Source organism: Plecotus auritus (genome assembly GCF_963455305.1).
Source record: "Plecotus auritus genome assembly, chromosome: 5".
Lineage (NCBI taxonomy): Eukaryota > Metazoa > Chordata > Mammalia > Chiroptera > Vespertilionidae > Plecotus > Plecotus auritus.
Window position 1 is genome coordinate 31,605,317 of NC_137776.1, and position 20,472 is coordinate 31,625,788.

General features: G+C 40.3%; 1 protein-coding gene across 1 annotated transcript in view; it reads right to left on the reverse strand.

Annotated features, from left to right (window-relative positions):
* Window positions 1-899: 899 nt before the first annotated feature.
* SLC16A14 (solute carrier family 16 member 14) overlaps window positions 900-20,472 on the reverse strand; it is a 31,546-nt gene continuing 11,973 nt past the window's right edge. The window contains exons 3-5 of the mRNA XM_080670674.1: window positions 14,374-14,517; window positions 11,143-12,120; window positions 900-4,291 (exon numbers count right to left, since the gene is read on the reverse strand). Of these exons, the coding sequence (XP_080526800.1) occupies window positions 4,140-4,291; window positions 11,143-12,120; window positions 14,374-14,517 (1,274 nt within the window). The 3' untranslated portion in view covers window positions 900-4,139. The remainder of the gene's footprint in view (window positions 4,292-11,142; window positions 12,121-14,373; window positions 14,518-20,472) is intronic.

Here is a 20,472-nt window from a genome sequence, read left to right on the forward strand (position 1 = left end):
TTTCCAACTACATACAAGTATGAGGCTGAATTTTTTTCATATATGTCAATCAAAACCACATATTACAACAGAATGAATGCAGAAGAAATAAGAATCTAGTTGTCTTCTATTATGACAGAGATTAAAGAAATTTGCAAAAATGTAAAACAATATTTTTACTAAATATTCTTACTTAATATCTTTGGAGAAAACATGGTTACTTTTCATAAGGTTGGTTTATATTAACACAGTAGGCACATTATTATTATTTTAAAATTAATACATAAATATTTAAACATTTTCTGTTCTGCCTTCTAATGTGGTAAATATCAATAAAATACAGCCTATAAAAACTACATATCTTTGGGTCTTCATTGTGTTTTAGGAATACAAAAGCGACCTGAGACTCAAGAGTTTGAGACCCCTAGTCTAGCCCTGGTAGTCTGTATCTTTCAGTTGACAAGTAGACACGATGATGATAGTTCTTCAGTCATCTTACTGAACCCTTATGTATCTGTTATATTATTAATTACAGTTTCATCTAAACAGGTTACCAGTCAAGTTTCCCTTAGCTTAGTTATCACTTTGTCACTTGTAGTTCTGTGCAACAGCAGCTTACTTCTGCATGCTGGCTAGAGGACAGGCACAGACATCAACCTGCCTTGTTCTTATGGAAGCCCGATTTACATTTGCTGATTACAAAACCACCATGGAAACAGAAAGATGTAGTAGAATAAAAATATTATACACTATGAGTGCTCTGAATATAGTAATTGACCAGGATGTTGTATAAAAGGAAATAATTGGTAAGCGACAGTCAGGACAAGTATTTGAAATTGATTGGAATGTTTTACTTGTAAATATGTTGATGGCGGATCTCCAATCTTAGTGCACACAAGAATCGACTGATAAGCTTATTTAAAAGACAGGTTTATTGGCCCCATCCCCCAAGATTCCAATTCACTAGGTTTTAAGTAGCCTCAAGAATCTGCATTTAAAATAATATTGGATATAAGTTTTAAATTGAAAAAGCATTATGTGCATAAGGAAAAAAGTCAGACCTACCCAAGTCCCTAAACTTAGCTCACCAGAGCCGACCACTATTCATGTTTTCGTGTGTCTCCTTCCAGAAATGTTCCATACATATAGAGACCCTGTGAATAACTTCCTTTTGTTGTTAACAAAGTACAATTGGGAGTACATTATCTTGCTTTTTTCTTTTGGCAATCTATCTTGGATATTATTTTCCTATTCTATATATAGATATATCTTTAAAACAATAGTTGCATAAGTACCATATTTTATTTAATACTTCCCTAATGATGGAGAATAAAAATGTTTCCAGTCTTTCATATAATAAACAATAAATAATAAAAAAAATTCTGTTCATCTGTCTTCGTCCATGTGTAGGAAAATATTTTAGAAATGCATTCTTTAGATTAAGAGGTGTGTGCATTTTAAATTTAATAGCTGGACTTGGCAGTTTGGACACCCTGGGTGATTCTCTCCAGGTGGTTTTATGACCACACTAATAAAAACTTCCAGGGGCCAGAACCAAACAGATAATCATCAGTTACACTTTAGGAGTTTTCCTTTTAAGGCCAAAAAATTAGAGATTTTATACAAAAACTCACTGACCATCTTTAAACAGGACTACATTTATTTAGTTGAACATAAATAAAAATTACTTGGATACATGAGGGGGAAACTACGAAGCACATAAATACACAATTAACCTTTTATAATATCTTCAAAGAACTGTAAATAATAACATTTTAAACAGGAAGTAATACATGTGCTATAATCCTTTATAGCATTCTCTATTATTCTGTTGTCAATGTGAATATTGCAGGCAGATTTTACCCTATTTTTGTAAAATGAGAACTTCTGTGTGGTAGAAATCACCACAAACAATGGAGCAGGTTTAACTTAGACATGATACTAAAGCCAGGTCATTGGATAAAAGTTGATATTTATGATCGCATAACCAGCAGTGAGCATCAAAATGCATTGGCTAGAGCACCATTCAAAATCTTGAACACTGCCTCTTGTTAATTTGGTGTTGTCAGAACATGAAAGTAATGAAGTTCTGTGGTCAGTTGTAAAACACATGTTTTTCCATCTAACCATCCTAATTTCATCATATATAGATTTAGAAAGAGAGAAAGAGAGAGAGAGAGAGAGAGAAAGAGAGAGAGAGAGAGAGCATTGCCTCAGCATTTAAGATTACCTTTATCAAAATAGAGAGCTGAGTTCTTTAACAGCAGCCAAAGCTGTAATGGTACTAAATAGGTGTTGAACAAAATGGAGTGTGCCATGCCATTTATTAACTAGACTAATTTACAGGCAATTCTCGAATCATTGGAGGTAACATTGAGTGTGTATACTAGCCATGCTCTTGTTTCTCCTTTTCATTAGCTGCCTTTTATTATTATTGTTATTTTCAGGGTCCCTCTCATTGTGCAACCCCTCCCACTAGGCATCAGGGCAGAAAATAATGAAGATGAAAAAAAGGAAATTTATCTCTATGCAATTACATGTCAACAGCTCTGGAGTGTTTCATAGAGTAGGACACTGAAACCACTAGCCAAATTAGGCAGGGGGTAGCATTCTGTGTTTCTAATTACTAGTATCATTCCTGCCTCTAATTTACCAAGGATAACTGAGAATGGTCTGTACTCACTCTAGATAAATTTGACCCAAGACACTGGGCAATGATATTAAAGGATTTTTGTGTGTGATAAGCAAATTGTGAGTAGAAATTTAAACAGTTCTAAAATATGTGTAAACAAGTAAGGCAGCCAGAAATTTCAAAATGATTCTGGGAAGAACATTCTGCAATCTGAAAAATCTTTGGCTTAGAAAAATAGAGCTCTCAGATAAAGGAAGAGAATTTGATGTCATGGATCACAGTTATCTTCTGTAGGAAATAGTTCAGGAGACTTTTTAAATTGTGTATAGCTCAGCCACTGGAGAGGGGCTATTTGCTACCACTGCTCCAAGGTCAGGTGCACAGATACCCACACCAAGGCGACTCCGTTTATTACCCTCACAACATCAGTCTTAAATTCTGGATTTGTAACACATTTTACAAATGATTTAACCACCAACTTCATATCAACCCGCAATTAGTTCTCTATTTTATTTACCAAGCATGAGAACTCAGAAAAAAATAATTTTATAGGCCCCAGATTGTGCTCATAAACAAAGAGGAGGATGATATGAATTAAAGTGCTTGAATCATAGCCCTTGATTCAGAAGTTGTGAGTACAAATACACTTTCACTAAGGAAATTGTTATTTAGGTTTTTGTCTTAGGATTCCATTTATAACTGGATCTTACTGGATTAGGATTGATGGCAAATGCTTTTCTTGGAGGAAGATTGAGAAATTGTACTCCCTAGCTGCAGAATTCTTTCATAAAAATAGAAATTTTTTCTTTAATTGTACTATATGTATTACCTTTGAAATTAGATCCTGTATTTATTTTACAGTGAGAGATCAATGGCTTCCTGTGACAATGAATTTCTGAAATCTAATCATATTCTTGTGCTTAAAACCCATTTATCTGTGAGCTTTCCAGAAGCATTTAGATGTTTTATTTTCACTTTACACAGTACAGGCAGACCTCACAGATATTGCAGGTTTGGTTCCAGACCACTGCAGCAAAGTGAGAGTCACAATAAAGCAAGTCACAATCCTTTTGCTGGTGGAGGGTCTTGCCTTCGATTTGTAAAAAACACAATATCTGTGAAAAGCAATAAAATGAAGCACAATAAAATGAGGTCTGCCAGTAGTTGGGCTGAAAAGCTTTTATCCCTTGTCTCTGTTTTAAAAAGCTGTATCTAAAACCCTAGTCCCAGTGGATGGCGAGAGAGAGCGGTTTTTATGAGGGCATTTCTACCAATTACTAATAGGCTGTCTTTGAAGGACATTGTCACTGCCAAACGCGTGAAGTCCTTATTACCGTTCATCGCTTCTCCCCAAGTGGAAGAAGGCAGTGCTGCTCTTACATGAAGCAATGATGATGGCGTTTACAAATGACAGTGCCAGTGACCGTACAAAAGCGCTTTCCCACGATATGTCATTGGCTCCTCACAGCGACCAGGCGAGGTAGGCGTGAGAACCACAAAGAAATCTCACATGAAACATCATGTGACACTACACCTGTGTGCCACCCATGGATTTCTTTCTGGATTGTTCTATAATCTGAATACATGGTTGAATCAGTAAAAAGAGTATTCCTACCAGGTAAAGTAAACCACATATATAGAAGGAAAAATCATATTTTTGTGTGATGTCGTAGATCCACCCTACAAAACAAAAAAGAATATATTCAGTGTAATATAGTTGCTAAATTAAAGCAAGCACTTATTGTGACTATAAGTATTTCTATAATTTACACGTATGTCATTTAATGCCTTAAACTTTTCCTTTATCCCTTTTTAAGTCTGGGCTGTATGAACCAGAGTCCTCAGTACCTGGGGATGGGTGCATTTATCTTCTAAGCCCTAGGGACACTTTTTAAGGCACTGTAACAGTAGCCTGGGGAACCCACGCTGGAGAATCTTATGCTCATAGCCCTCGGGGTAATTCTCAGGCAGGCACAAAGCCAGCAATGAAAAAGTGAATCTAATGATTTTGTTTTTTTACAAATATAAATACAAATCTTTTCCAAAACCTTCAAAACAGTTTTGAAGAAATTTCTAGTGTATATCAAGAGGCTTATGAGAAGTCACTTGGGTTTTCTGTCATTCTGAAGTGTATGAGGGTAAACATCAGTTTCAGAAAGAATTACATTTCCCAGGTTCTACAAAATTCATATTTACAGCTATAAAACTTAACATTTACGAAACTTTAAATTGCCAAATAGCCTTAAATGTCAATTAAATTATCAGTTCCTTTTAAATAATACTCTAATACTGTAATCTAATACTTTCAGATCATAATTTTACTGTTCACTCTATAAAATACTACAGTATTTCATTGATTCTAAGATACCATGAATTACGTTATTCATTCCTACCTTATGTATCAATAAGAAAGACATATCCTTGTCAATTAAAATATGACTCAATGTTTTGTAGGACTTGGTAAAATGCATTCTGATTTCAGAGTTGTTAAACATGAAAAAGAAAGTCTCAGAAACTATGCTATAAGATGTTTCTTTCCCTTCAGTGATTAATTCTAAGAGTCAATCACACGCCATGGTTCCCACATAGCCAACTATGCAAACTGAGAGGATTAAGCCACACACAAAAATTTTATTTATGGTAAAAATGTAAGCATATAAGCATTTACCTTTTCCATTTCAAGTGCATTAATTAGCAAAGGCATCAGAAAAATATAAATGATTTAATGACCAAACATAGCATTTCATGGCCACATTTCAAAATATGTTTTAAAAACTATATTACTGGCAAATGAATGCATAAATGCAATTTATCCTTCTCCCACCAACAAATAACTACATAAAAGTAACTGTTAAAGGAGGAGCCAGCACCTCCGACTTCCTGGTAGTTCTCCATATCACTTTGTTTACTGTACCTAATGCACAGTGTATGTGTCTGGATCAGTCATGGTAGTCATAAAGAAAAACAAACACTTAATAGCATTAAAAATTATAATTTTTAACTACCCCAAAGCTATACATTCTGGATATACTTTAAGAGTTAACCAAGTTTTGAGTTTGTCATTTGATTAAAAAAAGAAAATATCAGACTCTTTCCAGGTGGCTTAGTAAAATGCTCTATTGTCTTTTCTTAATCTCCAATTTGAGACAAGAGGAACAGAAAAGATTAGACATATAATCTGAAAATAATGACTCTGCCTCAGAACTAAATCAGAAAGGCGCGCTGACATACGAACAAAAAAAAAACACAAAAAAACAAACTTCTGCTCAGTGTCACCATTTGGCCACCGTAGACCACTGTGAATCATGACCAATGAATGAGTCCTTTGCAGATAATGCAGAGAAGTCTGTATATGTAAGTGGAGTATACACACAACAGGACTATCCATAAGTGACCATTTAAAAACATCAATAACTATAAATGAGGTTCTCATACTCCACTCATCCCAGAGGAAAGACGACCTTGTAATTTTAATAGTTAAATCTTCACTTTTCATATGATCAACTGACAGAGTAGAAAATGATGGCTCTAAACCACAAACACCGCTAGCTAAAAGGAGTTGCTGAAATACCATTGCTGCTTAGCACGGACCTCAAAATAGGACAAAATCCTAACTGGCTGGAAAATTAATTTGTTTTTAGTTCAGACGATTTACTTTTTGGGTGAGTGGTTAATCTAAGCTCCAAGGCTCTGTGATGTGGCCTACCCACCATTCTCCCTTACTGCCCTGAGCTGACCATGAGCACAAGCCATACCAAATATTTTAGAGTTTCAAACACATTTCTCTTGGCTCCTCATCTGTACATGTACTATTCCCCCTTCTGGAGGGTATAATAATAAACACCATCACCCTTAGAACACTTTCACATCTCCTTCCCACCACACCATGCTCCCTCTTGTCTCTGCAGACTACAGAAAATGTCTGCTAAGTATCCTATATAATAAAAGCCTAATATGCTAAGTGTCCAGTTGACCAGTTGGCTGTTCAACTAATCAAAAAAAAGGGTAACATGCTAATGATATGCTAAGGCTGCTCAACCGCTCAATATGATATGCACTGACCACCAGGGGGCAGGTGCTCCAACTGGTAGGTTAGCTTGCCAGATGGGCCAGGCACGCCCTGGAGCCCTCCCGCAGTCCCTCCCCAGCCCCGATTGTGCACCAGTGAGGTCCCTGGGCCTGGCCTGTGCCCTCTCGAAATCTGGGACCCCAGTATTTAAAAGTTACTTATTTAAAAAGTAAACCCAACTTCACCAAACAACTTAACAATACAAATTGGATGAATAGTCCCCAATTTTGTGTTCGATTAATCCCATAGGTTTCTCCAATCTACCTTTAGGATTTCTTTTTAAATGACTCTGGATCCTTTTATCTTTCTCTGGCACCTCTAGTTTGCACTCAACTCAGTTTGATTCAGATGCAAAGTAAGTCACGAGATGCTGTACTTGACCATGTGCTTTGACCCAGCAACATGTGGACAAAACTCTTCAGAAACCAGAGGTTTCAGACAAGCTGTCCTTAACCATCTCCCCCTACAGGTCTGATCCTGGTTCCTTGGTTTGCAGCCTGGGATCCTTGGCAACTCCTGATCCAACCATCAATTCAAATCAACAGCTTCAAAGTAAAATTTGGTTCCCTATAAAATTGCATTTCCTTTTCATTTGAGTCTGTCAAATGATGAATGACAGCTGTTTTTCTTATTAAATGCTTTCCCAGCTTTTGGTGGAAAACATTGCAAATTGTTATTAGGTGTTATATTTCAAGCAATTGGAGGAAATATGTGTAGCTTCTTGGTCAGTTAAATCTGTTGGCCGAGTTTGGCTATATTTTATACTGGAAACATCTAGAAAATCTATTATTATTACATCTTTAAAGGAAAACTGAATGCCCAGCAATATTATACATGAATTATCCCAAGAAGTTCATGCTGCTAAGTGACATGGTGAAAATATCTGTTCAATGTCTTTGGTTATACATTCTTCTCCTTAGTGGAAATGTGTGATTGCTACTAAATTGTACCAGAATTTTTGATGCCAGTAGAAACTGCTTTGCAAAATGAAATCCACCTTCATTTCCAAACCCATTTTAAAAAAGGTGATGTGAACAGTAATTTACCTTATAGCAAATCCAGCTAAGTAGTAATTTCTATCCCACCTGAAATTTCTAGCAAGATTTTAATGTTATTGAGTCGCTCATATTGCCAGTCACTTCTGAACTACAATGCATAAAGGCTGGGCTTGCACTTCACTGCAGTGTTGGCTTCTTGGCCTGGAAAGTCAATGACTTAGACACAGTGCAGTTAGCCAGTGATGTGTTCAGCGTTCCTTAGTGCGTGGGTTCGGTGGAAGGAGAAGAAACAAATAAAAAGAAGCAAAGTCTTCTTTAGGCTGCTGGCCTTGACATGCACATGAGAACATTGATTTTAGCATCTCCATAGCAGCATTTGACACACCTTCATAGAAGGTTCTGCACCACTAATAAAACGGTTTCTACCATCATGGTGAACCACATTCATCTAGAGTCCACTTCTAGGGAGGAACCTTGAAGCAGGTAGAGATAACGTCTGATGACTGAAGACTGGGTATAACTAACTCCCTGGCTTCTTCTTCATTTTTTAATAATATATGAAGCCTTTTAAAAGATTTTAATTTAATTTTTTATTGATTAGAGAGAGAGAGAGAAATATCTATCGGTTGCCTCCTGTACATACCCCAACTGGGGATTGAACCCCTAATCTGGGTATGTGCTCTGACCAGGAATCGAACCCACCACCTCTGGTGTATGGGATGATACTCCCACCAACTTAGCCACCCCAACCTGTCTTCTAGCTGCAATTCCTTTCTCTTTCACTCAAGAAAGTGCACTAGAATTCAAATGAGTGAGAAGGACATGACCCTAGGAATGGGACAAGGAAACCAAGCTGGCAAATTTTGGTGCTTTAATTAACATTGATCATGAATTACTTATGCAGCACCTCATAGCTGTGTTGTGATGCTGCTCTTGAAATCTGGTGGTCAGTATAAAGATAATCCCAGACTGACCATTGGAAGCAGAAAGTACCTGTGGATCATGCAAAGGACCATCAATGACAGATTCCATTTCCACATACAATATAAATGAAGGTCCTCCAACAAGAGGGTAGGTGAGCCACAATAACCTCATCCCCTTAATGAATTTTTCAGTTTAATATCTCTGGAAAGTACCATTGGTTGACTGATCCAACACCCAATCCCAATTCTTTTCTCTTTTTCTTCTTCTTGTACAAAGGCTGAAAAGAAAATACTCCAATTCTCAGTCCCCCTGGAAGCTTAGACTAACTGTGCGACACAGTCCTGGCCAATCAGATATAAGTAGAAGTCTGCTGGAATTGAGTCTTTTCTTTCTTCCTCCTTCATATTTAAATGAGAATGTTGTGGTGGAGCCCTATCATCTAGTCCCACTATCATCTAGTCCCAGGACTCTAGATTTCTGGTTACATGACACAATTAAATCTCTGTTTAAGCTACCATTGGCAGGGTGTTCTCTTATAGCCAAAGGTTTCCATGACTGATAGAGAATTCTGTACAATGAGATCAATGAGCAAGTTCAGACTATTCAGCTGCCAATAGTTTACCTAGAAATACTGTGTCTGCGTCTGTGCATAGGCAGAAAAGAGGAGCTGCCTGATCCAGGAGTTCCCGTATATAGCCTTCAAATTTCCTAACGTGATTCTTGGGCCTTAACCTTAGTCAGCCAGTTGCCAGTGCTATTAGCCATGCAGCCAAAATTCATGACTTCTTGAACTTCAAATTGTGATGGGGACTTAAAGATGGGTGTGTCACCATAAGCCTTCCACCAGTGGGTTCCTAGGACAGGCAATAGCGATAGGATATGTAGAAAGAGGGGGAAGGAAGGGACGGGGAAGGTTTTGTCCTGCACCCATGGGTTCCCCACCCACTGGGAAGAGGTATTCCTGCAGACTATGTGAGCAGGGACATCTGAACCGCTGAGGCTCTACCAGGTTAGTTTAAAACACTGCTCACAACCTCTGGCAGCTATGACAATTGCCACCTGCCCTGGCCTGGTCACCCTGATAGCCATCTCCAGACTTTGGCCTCAGTCCCTGCCTTCAATCCTTAGATAGAGGGTAGACCCTGTCATCTTTCCCCAGTACCTGGCCTCTTGGGGATTGAGTCTACCTGCCCAACCCTTATGTGCCTTTCCACAAAGTGTAAACCCGCCCCATAGGAGGCTGCAGAGAGGTACCTGGCCTGACACAGGACTTCTGGTATGCCCATTTGCAAAAAGCAAATTTTCTGTTGAACTGAGGTGAATACATGTGAGAGAACTTATCTTAGATGTCTGTCAACTAAGCCTGAGGTAAGCAGAATGCTCCAACTTTCCCCAAATGCCCAAGTCCCAGTCCCTGGAACCTGTGAATGTTACCTTACGTGGCAAAGGGGATTTTGCTGATGCAATTATGTTAAAGGCTTTGAGATGGGGGATTATCCTGGATGATCTGGTGGACCCAATGTAATCATGGGTGTCTCCATAAGTAAAAGAAGGAGGCAGGAGAGTCTGAATCAGAGAGAGATGAGAAGATGTTGTGCTGCTGGCTTAGAGGTTGGAGGAAGGGGCCAGGGGCCAAAAAACCAGGCAGCCTCCAGAAGCTGTATAAGACAAGGAAACGGATTCCTCCTTAGTTCTGCTGAGACCTTGATTTTAACCCATTGTGATCCAATTTAGCCTGACCTCTACAACTGTAAGATCATAAATCTGTACTGTTTGAAGCCACTACGTTCAAGGTAATTTATTCCAGCAGCAATAGAAAATTACTACAGGGCTAGATCCAGCCCAGAGATGTGTTCTGTTGGATTTACAGTCTTTTGAAAATCTGAAAATGTCACCTAAGTGTTCCAGTCTTAGTTTCTCTTGGGAGACTACAACCCCAACAATAGAAGATCAGGCAATAGTTCTCCATATCGCTTGGTGACAGAAATCAGCTGGAGCTGGGGAGAGGCTGCACCCTTCAGTCCTGGCGGGGCTCTGCACTATCCTGTTGTCTACCCACTTGACTGCTGGCAGCTTACTTCATAGATGAGGATCAAAAGTTCATGTGCATTCTACATGAAAGAATGACCTTTACCTTGCTAAAATGTATAAGTGAGAAATTTGGGGGCAGGAATGAGAAGGAAAAAGGCGTGTACACAAATGGAAACTTCTTTCTTATTTACCTTGGACTTCATAACATCGATGAGAATACAACCTAACAATCTACATGCACTCTAAGCTTTAAAACCTTATATGGTTGCCTGACCAGCGTGGCTCAGTGGTTGTGTGTCGACCTATAAACCAGGTCAGGGTTCGATTCCCCATCAGGGCACATGCCCGGGTTGTGGGCTCGATCACCAGTAGGGGGCATGCAGGAGGCAGCCAATTAATGATTCTCTCTCATCGTGTATGTTTCTTTCTCTTTCTCCCTCTACCTTCCTCTCCGAAATCAATAAAAAAATTAAAAGTAAAATAAAATAAAATAAAACCTTGTACATTACCTGCAAAAGGTGGTCCCAGCAATGCAGAGATGCCGTTAGCACAGATGATGATGCCATAGGCATTGGCCAGGTGCTCAATCCCCACCAAGTCTTCAGTCACTACAGGCATCAGGGAGAAGTAACCACTGGAAAAGCCTATCAGAGCGCAGATGACTGCCAGGCTGGCATATGTGTGCATCAGTGGCAGAAGGAAAATACTGAGCACAAGGGTGAGGTTGGCCATCAGGAAGACATTCCAGACGCTGATGCAGGGCAAGTCCGCCACGATGCCCAGGATCACTTTTCCAAAGATATGGACTATTGCTATAATTGACGTCAGAGGGAAAACGTCGTTTTGCTCTGATAAATCATACAAATTGACTATTTCTGGGAGGTGAATGAAAGGGATGACAAAGCTGCTGTATGCAAACAGAGCCCAGAAAATAAAAGCTACAAACACCCTATTAGTAAAGAGTGAGGCTGCCCCAAAATAACCGGAGTACCATTCCTGGAAGCCCTTCCTGACCCTCAGGGTCAGCTGGCTCACCATCTTCAGCACCCGAAAGGCACACATGTTCTTCCTGTGCCCGGCCTCCTCTGGGCACGCCTGGTCTGCAAGGTCACCCAGGGTCTCCTCGCACCCGGGACTGCCCTCCTTTTCATCTGCCCTGCCCAGCTGTCCACTGGACTTAACAGATTCTGTGGAGTGAGCAGGGGGGACTTGCGCATCTCTCCCTGCTGGGTCCTTTCCCTCCTTCCCAGGAGAGAGGGGCCTCATGAGCGCCCCGCAAACACACAGGTTTAAGGAGACGGCGCCTTGGATGAACATCGCGTTCCGCCACCCATACTCCGCGCACAGGTACTTCAGCAAGACCGTCATGAGGAAGGTGCCAAAGCCGGTCCCCGTGGTGCTGAGGCCCTGGGCAAGGGCGCGCCTTTTCTGAAAGTATCTGCCCACCATGACCACCGCCGGCAGGTAGGCCATCCCGCTCCCAAAGCCTGCGCGGTTGAAAGGGGAAGAAAAAGCACACAGCACAACATAAATGGCCATCTCCAGAATCGGCAGCATTTGAAGATCATCTGCATTGCATTATCTTTGTCTCTATGCTATTTGAAAACAACAACTAATACTTGTTCAAAAATAGCTCGGTGGGTAAGTACCAAGAGGGTCATCCCCAAAGTTTCTAGCCCATCAGTTCCCCCAACAGGCTTTGCAATACAACTTATTTTGATAATAGAATAAGATCAATTCTCACATCAGAATGGAAGCTCTGGAGCAAGGCCGTGCTTTCCTGTCATCCCTGGTACTGTCTCTGACTGCCCACAGTTATTACATGAGCTTATAGGACAGGACTTGGGATGGTTATTCTGGCTCAAGCCCCCCATCAGTCAAAGCTCTGCAAATGTCCTGCCCTGTGAAGGACCCTGGAACAATTATTCACCGCTCTTAGGTTTAGAGGATGGGCTTACAGCCCAAGAGGCGGGTGGAGGAAGGAGGCTCAGAAGGGAGAACATCCTGTGGTTCCAGGTCTGGGTGGTGGGAGAAAAGGTGTCTTCAGAGCCAGGCTTTAAGACAAGGGAGCCCTGGCAAAATTGAAATTTGTCCAGACTTCCTTGGCTAAGTAAAATTGCTCAAACAGACATTAATTTTCTGCTTAATAAGAGAACACTCCCACCCAATTTTAATTGCTGAGGTGTTAAAAATAAAAATGCAGCCAGACTCAGTGGTCGTTGGGGGCATGCAGGAGGCAGCCCATTGATGTTTCTCTCTCATCGATGTTTCTATCTCTCTCTGCCTCTCCCTTCCTCTCTCTCTAAAAACAATAAAAACATATTTTTTAAAAAGAAAGATACAAACAAATATGTCTGAAATGCTTTTAGGAATAAAGGATACCAACAAAGTTTCTTTCAAACACAAACTGTACAGCGATATAAATATATATCCATCACCTGCCTTTGCAGTATATTTTTGCATCTAACTCTTTTCTTTCAAAGCCTTCTAATTTTCTTCCTACTTCTTTGGATCCATAAACATTCATTGACTAAATAAATGGATGAATAAATAAATAAATAAATAAAGAGATATTTGAGGATCAATAAGCAATTAACTGCAAGAAATAAAATTCCATTTAAACAAAGAATGTAACAGAAATCTCTAAATGATGAGAATAAGTCTCAAGTCCTGGTTATTAGGATCAAGTCATAGTCCATATAACCAAACACGACCAGATCAATTGCATAGGGGGGCCCACATGTCTGCCCAGAGACCCCAGTGTGTCTCAGTCTCAGCAGAAAGAGTGTTTATCTCCTTACCTATAATACAAAAATCCTGTGCGAGCTCTATTCATTGGACTGTTACGAGGACAAGTTTCTAAAAAAGCCTGTAGTCAAAAAAGAAAGTCAGCTGGTTCTGGTTCATTTAAGAACAACTGTACCAGTAAGAAACTACTTCTTATCCGTGTGAATTCTGCTACCTGTTGATAAAGGAAATTATGGCTGGGGAGCTATTTGTCAGAACGAATATGCAAACCGTGCTGCCTGGCAGCCAATTTTTACCTCTCCACTGGGGACTACCACTCTAACTGTGCTCTAGATTTGCTTTTTGGTCTCTACATGTAGATGGTTTTGCTGCTATTTCATTAATTTGAACAGGGCTAAAAGACAAAATGATTATTCTGTGATTCATGCTCAATTCTGCAGTTTTTAAATGAGAATGTTATTAATTTCCTGAATATTTAACCTACATCTGTATTTTTACCCCCCTTTTCCTGTTACTTATAAGAGAAAGGATAGTGCTTAGAACCAGGTATGGAAGATTTAATTAAATTCTATTAGTGAGTGCCCTGTTGGTGTTGCTCAATGGGTAGACTGTCTGCCTGTGATATCAAGGGGTTGTGGGTTCAGCTCCTAGGTCCGGTTGGGGTGCATGCGGTAGACAACCAATCAATGTGTCCCTCTCACATCGGTGTTTCTTTCTTCCTCCCTCCCTCCCTCCCTCCCTCCTTTCCTCGCTCTATTAAAAAAAAATCTATTAGACCAAGTACAGTTGTTAGATTGTTCTGGCATACTTAAGGCATATTTAACATATTAAAAAGTATTTCCTGGAGGATAAAATGGGGGTGGGGGGCGGCGATGGAGGAGACAGAAAGACAAAATACTTTAATGGGTCCCTTTTCTGCACAATAAAATGTATTGCCAAAATGCCCAATCAAAACATTTAATGTCAAATTAAAATAAAATCGATATGCTTACCAGCTGTCACTCCGAAGGTAATAAAGAGATAATGAACGTTGGCGGCATAGGCACTCAACACCCAGCCAAGCGAGTTCACGAGTCCTCCGATGATGGCCGTCCCGCGGCAGCCACAGGTGTTAATGAACAGGCCGATGAAAGGTCCTGCCGCAGAACATGGACAAGGGGATTGTCTAAAAGCATTTTATTTTCCTGCTTGCTTAGTAAATCCTCATATAAAGACAAAGAATAAAACTTTTCTAGGTCTAAAAACTTTTCTAGGTATTTCTTCTTCTTTTTTTTTTTTTTTTTTAGCAAGAGAAAATAACCAAATTTAATACATACATATGTATGGAAATCCCGCATACATGAGAGAGTCAGAGACCCCACCTGACCTGAGAGGTTCAGACAGAAAGGGGGATCTAGGTATATAAGACATTCTGAGCTAGGGGGGAGGTAATGCACCTTGAGGACTACAAAGGGTCAAAACCCCATTGCTTTATACGAAAAAAGCCTTCTAGCATGCAAAGATGGGTTTTAATAATTTCACTGGTGAGCACAAGGTTCTAGGCTTTCAAAGAAGGTAGACCTGAAATAGATAAATTGGCTCATTCTCTTAACACAGCAGAAGTCCTAAACTGATGTAGGGGCTCTATTCAGCCTGTCCTTGCATTTTGTTTATCCCAAACAACAAAAAACTCTTAGCTGACTGTGTACCCAAATATGTTTTTAAAATGTTTTGAATGATTGGTCACATTTAAAATTAAGAGAATTAAAAAAAGTTCAGTGGCAGCACATTATCTTCCCACACAGCTCGGGTCAGCTGGAGCTATGCAGTAGCTGGTCCCTTTAGCTGCATCACACCCTCTCTAGCTTGCCCAGTCTCCCCTTCGTTTTAAATCTGGCCTCCTTGCCCTCATTTACATGAACTGTTTGGCTTCTGTGCACATTTCAGCTTTTGACTCCAAACCCAAAGGGAGTACAGGAAGGGGGTTCTCAGGACTCCCAGGCTTCAGGCAAAGAACCTATAGCCTGTTGTCATGAGGATACCAGATGCAAATCACGCTGAAAAGGACTCGTCAGACTGGACCCGTCAGGCTATGCATTTATCACACCATGTGGAGATTCAGGAAAACGCTCGTTATGCAAGATGTCCCAATGCACACAGCCATACAGTATTACATGACACACGTTCTGATTGCTTACTTTACTATGATGCTCTAGTTTTTGTCAATCCTCTTTGTTTTCTTCCTGATTTTGTGGTAATTTCTGATGTCACTGAAGCCTAATGATCAATGATTCCTTGTCCATATAGCAATCCAGATTTTAACAATACAGTACAGTATGAAGCCATACTCAACATTCAGTAAGATGGCACATTTTAAACATAATCTTATTTTTTTATCGTTATTATATTACATAGTTTCATAACTGTATTCAGGTGAAACTATGCAGGTTAAAAACCTGCTGAACTCTAAGGAGCTTCCCCTTTTAGCCCAAACTGAAAAACGTTCGGTAGAGTTCTAACTATATTCATGTGCGTATTTGGGTACACAGTCAGCTAAGAGTTTATTTTTTTGTTGTTTTTGTTTTGATCTAATGGTTTTGAGAGGGCCTAATTCTAAAAATTATGAAGGTAAAGACTTATTCACTTAACCCTATCACATTACAGAAAATAATTCAGTCGATAAATCTCTTAGAATAGATTTAATATAGTAAATATATCTAGATAAATATACTTCTTTAGGTATTATACAATAAGCACATTATACAAATATGTAAACTAAGCATATTGATAAACATCTGGGAGAATTATTGGGAACATCTGAAATTCAAAGTTGAAGATATTTCTTTGATTTCTTTACAAATATTTTTATTTTTCTAAACCCACAGTCATTTCACTACTTGAATCCAAAAGGAAAGGCTAAAAAGAGAAAAATGCATGACTCATGGCTTTGCTGTTAATAGGCCTTTTAGGATCTGAAAGGCCAACAGATCACAGTGCAGTAGCATGAACATATTTTCTACATTACAAGAAGGCCCAGAAGCAAGTATTTCTGCCTGCTTATGAAACTTGCATGAAGAAAGCATTTGAAGAAAAAGGGGGAAACCAAGATGGCGGCATAGGTAAACACCTAAACTGCTGCCTCGCATAACAATTTCAAAACTACAACTAAAAGACAGAATGGACACCATCCAGAACCACAGGAAAGCTGGCTGAGTGAAAATTCTACAACTAGAAGGAAAGAGGAAAGCTCACAGAGAATTGGAGGTACGGCAAAGGGGCTTTGTGCGCGCAGAGAGGAAGGGCGGCTGAGAGCCTGGCTGACTTTCTCTGGCAGAAGGGGGAAGGAAGCTTCCGACCGCACTGAACCCCAGTTCTGACAGCACTGAACCCCAGTTCCGGGCGAACCCCTGGGGACCCACGCTCTTACGGGGGGAGTCTGGACTCTCGGGCGGAGACTCGGGAGCCGGGGAAGGCGGAGGACTGAAAGTGCCCGCGCGCGCGCGCCAGTTCGCACAAAGGCTGCGGAAGTTGCCACAGGCTTTCCCTAGTGAAAGGGAGTCAGAGGCTCCTGACGGCACTGAGCCCCAGTTCTGACCGCAGTGAACCCCAGTTCCAGGCGAGCCCCTGGGGACCCACGCTCTTGTGGGGGGAGTCTGGACTCTCAGGCGGAGACTCGAGCTGGGGAAGGCGGAGGACTGAAAGCGCACATGCGCGCAAGGGCAAGGCTGACAGGAAGCCAAAACTGAGACTCCACCCCATCCAAGCTGAGCACAGAGGCTATTGCAATTTGGCAAGTCTAATCCTATAAGGCTGTCTCCAGCACCGAACTTCTCCCAGCATAGACACAGCTGATCCTTACAGCAAACTGGCCCAGAGGTCAATTCTTCCCAGTGATACCAACAACAATCAAGACTTAATTACAACAAGGCTGTACACACAGTCCACAAAGGGGTGCACCAAGAGTGTCCACCTCAGGTTAACTGGGGAAGCAGACCCACTGGGCCATATTGGAAACCTAGCACAAATATCTACCTTACCAACTCAGGGAATCAGTGAAAATGCGGGGTCAAAGAATCAGATCACAAACGAAAGAAATGGAGGAAAACAAACGACTGGATATAGAATTCAAAACCATGGTTATAAGACTTTTTAAGAATATCCTAGAAAAGGCCGATAAATATAACGAGACCCTCGAAGATATGAAAAAGGACCAACTAGAAATTAAACATACACTGACTGAAATAAAAAATATTATACAGAGACCCAGAAACAGAATAGAGGAACCCAAGAATCAAGTCAAAGAATTGAAATACAAAGAAGCAAAAAACACTCAACCGAAAAAGCAAAAAGCAAAAAAAAAAAAATCCAAAAAGTTGAAGATAATGTAAGAAGATTCTGGGACAACTTCAAGCGTACCAACATCAGAATTATGGGGGTGCCAGAACAAGAGAGAAAGCAAGATACTGAAAACCTATTTGAAGAAATAATGACTGAAAACTTCCCCCACCTGGTGAAAGAAATAGACTTACAAGTCCAGGAAGCCCACAGAACCCCAAACAAAAGGAATCCAAAGAGGACCACACCAAGACACATCATAATTAAGATGCCAAGAGCAAAAGACAAAGAGAGAATATTAAAAGCAGCAAGAGAAAAACAGTTAATTACCTACAAGGGAGCACCCATACGACTGTCAGCTGACTTCTCAACAGAAACTATGCAGGCCAGACGGGAGTGGCAAGAAATTTTCAATGTGATGAATAGCAAGAACCTACAACCAAGATTACTCTACCCAGCAAAGCTATCATTCAGAATTGAAGGGCAGATAAAGAGCTTCACAGATAAGAAAAAGCTGAAGGAGTTCATCACCACCAAACCAGTATTATATGAAATGCTGAAAGGTATTCTTAAAGAAGAGGAAGAAGAAAAAAGTAAAGAGAAAAATTATGAACAACAAATACATATCTATCAACAAGCGAACCTAAAAATCAAGTGAATTAAAAACCTGAGGAACAGAATAATCTGGTGAATATAATAGAATCAGGGGCATAGAAAGGGAGTGGACTGATAATTCTCAGGGGGAAAGGGGTATGGGGGGTTCAGGAAGAGAATGGACAAAAATCATACACCTATGGATGAGGACAGTGGGGGGGAGGTAAGGGCAGAAGGTGGGGTGGGAAATGGGTGGAGGGGAGCTAAGGGGGGAAAAAGGAGAAATAATTGTAATAATCTGAATAAAGATTTATTTTTAAAAAAAAAAGAAAGAAAAAGGGGGAGAAATTCCCAAGTGCAGATATTCCTGTCTACAGGAATATTACATATCAAAAAGCAATATGAATTGTTTTACTGATAGAAACGTTTATTAATAATGGTGTCTGGTTTTGGTTCATCGACTCTCGCCCAATTCAAGCTGGAGCTTCAGTCATTTATGATTTGTAGACGGGCAAAGTCAGACCCAGAAATGCCACGAGTGACTCCTCCACAGTTACAAACTATAGATACATCAGACCCAAGCTTTCTGACTGTTCTGTTTTCTAACCATTGTTTATTGATGGCCAGCAGCATCTCCAAGCTTGCACTGCCATTTCAACAAGATGAGAAGAACTCCCACACAGTCTAAGGAGACGGGGAGAAGACTGAGATACAGTCCTTTGGCTATGATTCCCACTTTTGTAGAGGGATTCTGTGTTTTGGAATGAGATTATTCATCATCAGACTCTCTCTTCTCCAGAAGGAAATCTGAATCTCAGCCCATTTCTCACACAATAAAGTGTTATGTTGTTGCAGGGAACACCCAGAGGAAGTCATGATTTCTTGCCCATCCAAGCATCTCGTAGGTTAAAAACAGTTCAGGTGAGGGCAGAAACAATCTGAAGACAGCCTTGGCATACAATCATAGATGAGGTTAGATATGAACTCCTGGTCTCTTGGACTAACAACCCCTCATGGCAATAGGCGTTAGGAGCCTCTAAATCAGTGGCTCTCTGCCTTAGCTGAACATTGGAGTCATTTAGGAGCTTTTAAACAAACACCTCCCTCCCCCCAAACCCTGATGCTTGGGTCTCATCCCATGAGATCCTGATGTAATGGTCCAGGTGCAGCCCTAGCATTATGGTTATTAAAAGTGCCCAGGGGGCTCTGATGTGCAGCCAGGACTGACCCCACTGCTCTAAATCTGCTTAGCAAGCCAGTGACCTTGTGCAGCCCACAGAGTCCCCTAATAACATGGCTTCCACCAAGAATTATTCTGAGAGCTATCACAAAGTCTGCTGGAAACCTGAATAAGATGTTAAAAATTGGAACCTTCTGCAGAAACTGGCAAAATCCATGCTAGCAAAGAATGAAAAACAAGAATGAAATCATTGAATTTCCCATGTGCAACTCACTGCCCAACAGAGAGATGGCTTTCAAGTTTGTAACATAATTCACAGATTTTTTTTTAATTTAAAAGAGATAACCCAATTGTGCTTATAGTGATTAGAAAACAAAAACAATTTGTATTTATCTACTTCAGATGTATTTTCAGTTCTCATTCGACATCGTGGCGGGCAGTTTGGTATAGTGGGCATCATTTTGGAGTCCAATGGACTAGGTTTAAAGCCGGTCCCGCACATACTGGCTGATCAACCTTAGGTAAGTTACTTAACGTTTCTGAGCATTGCATGTCTTCCTGTCAGGTGGAGATGATGGGCTGGCCTCCAGTATTGCTGTTGGATCAAATCAGATCATGTACATAATATTGGTGTGGCATGTATTAAGTACTAAATAAAGGGGACTGTTCTTGATGGCTTCTGGCTTGGAAAAACACTCAATGCATCTGCAGCTCTCCTGTACCAGGCAGCTCTAGACAGTGAACAGCCATTTAGGGTTATGATAGATAGAATAAAAGACCTTTTGTTGATATAACTATGAGCTTTGCTGTGTTATGATTTCTGAGCCCCACAGCAAAAGATGTTTTTTAGGTACCTTTTCTGTAGAAAGGTTAGTCTACAATCTGAAGTTCCATTGTCTGGAATTCAGGGATTCTGCGCTCTCAAACAGAATTCTGAATACAGTTATCTTCCAATTAAACTGAAGATAACAATCGCATTTCACCATCATTACAAGTTAAGTGT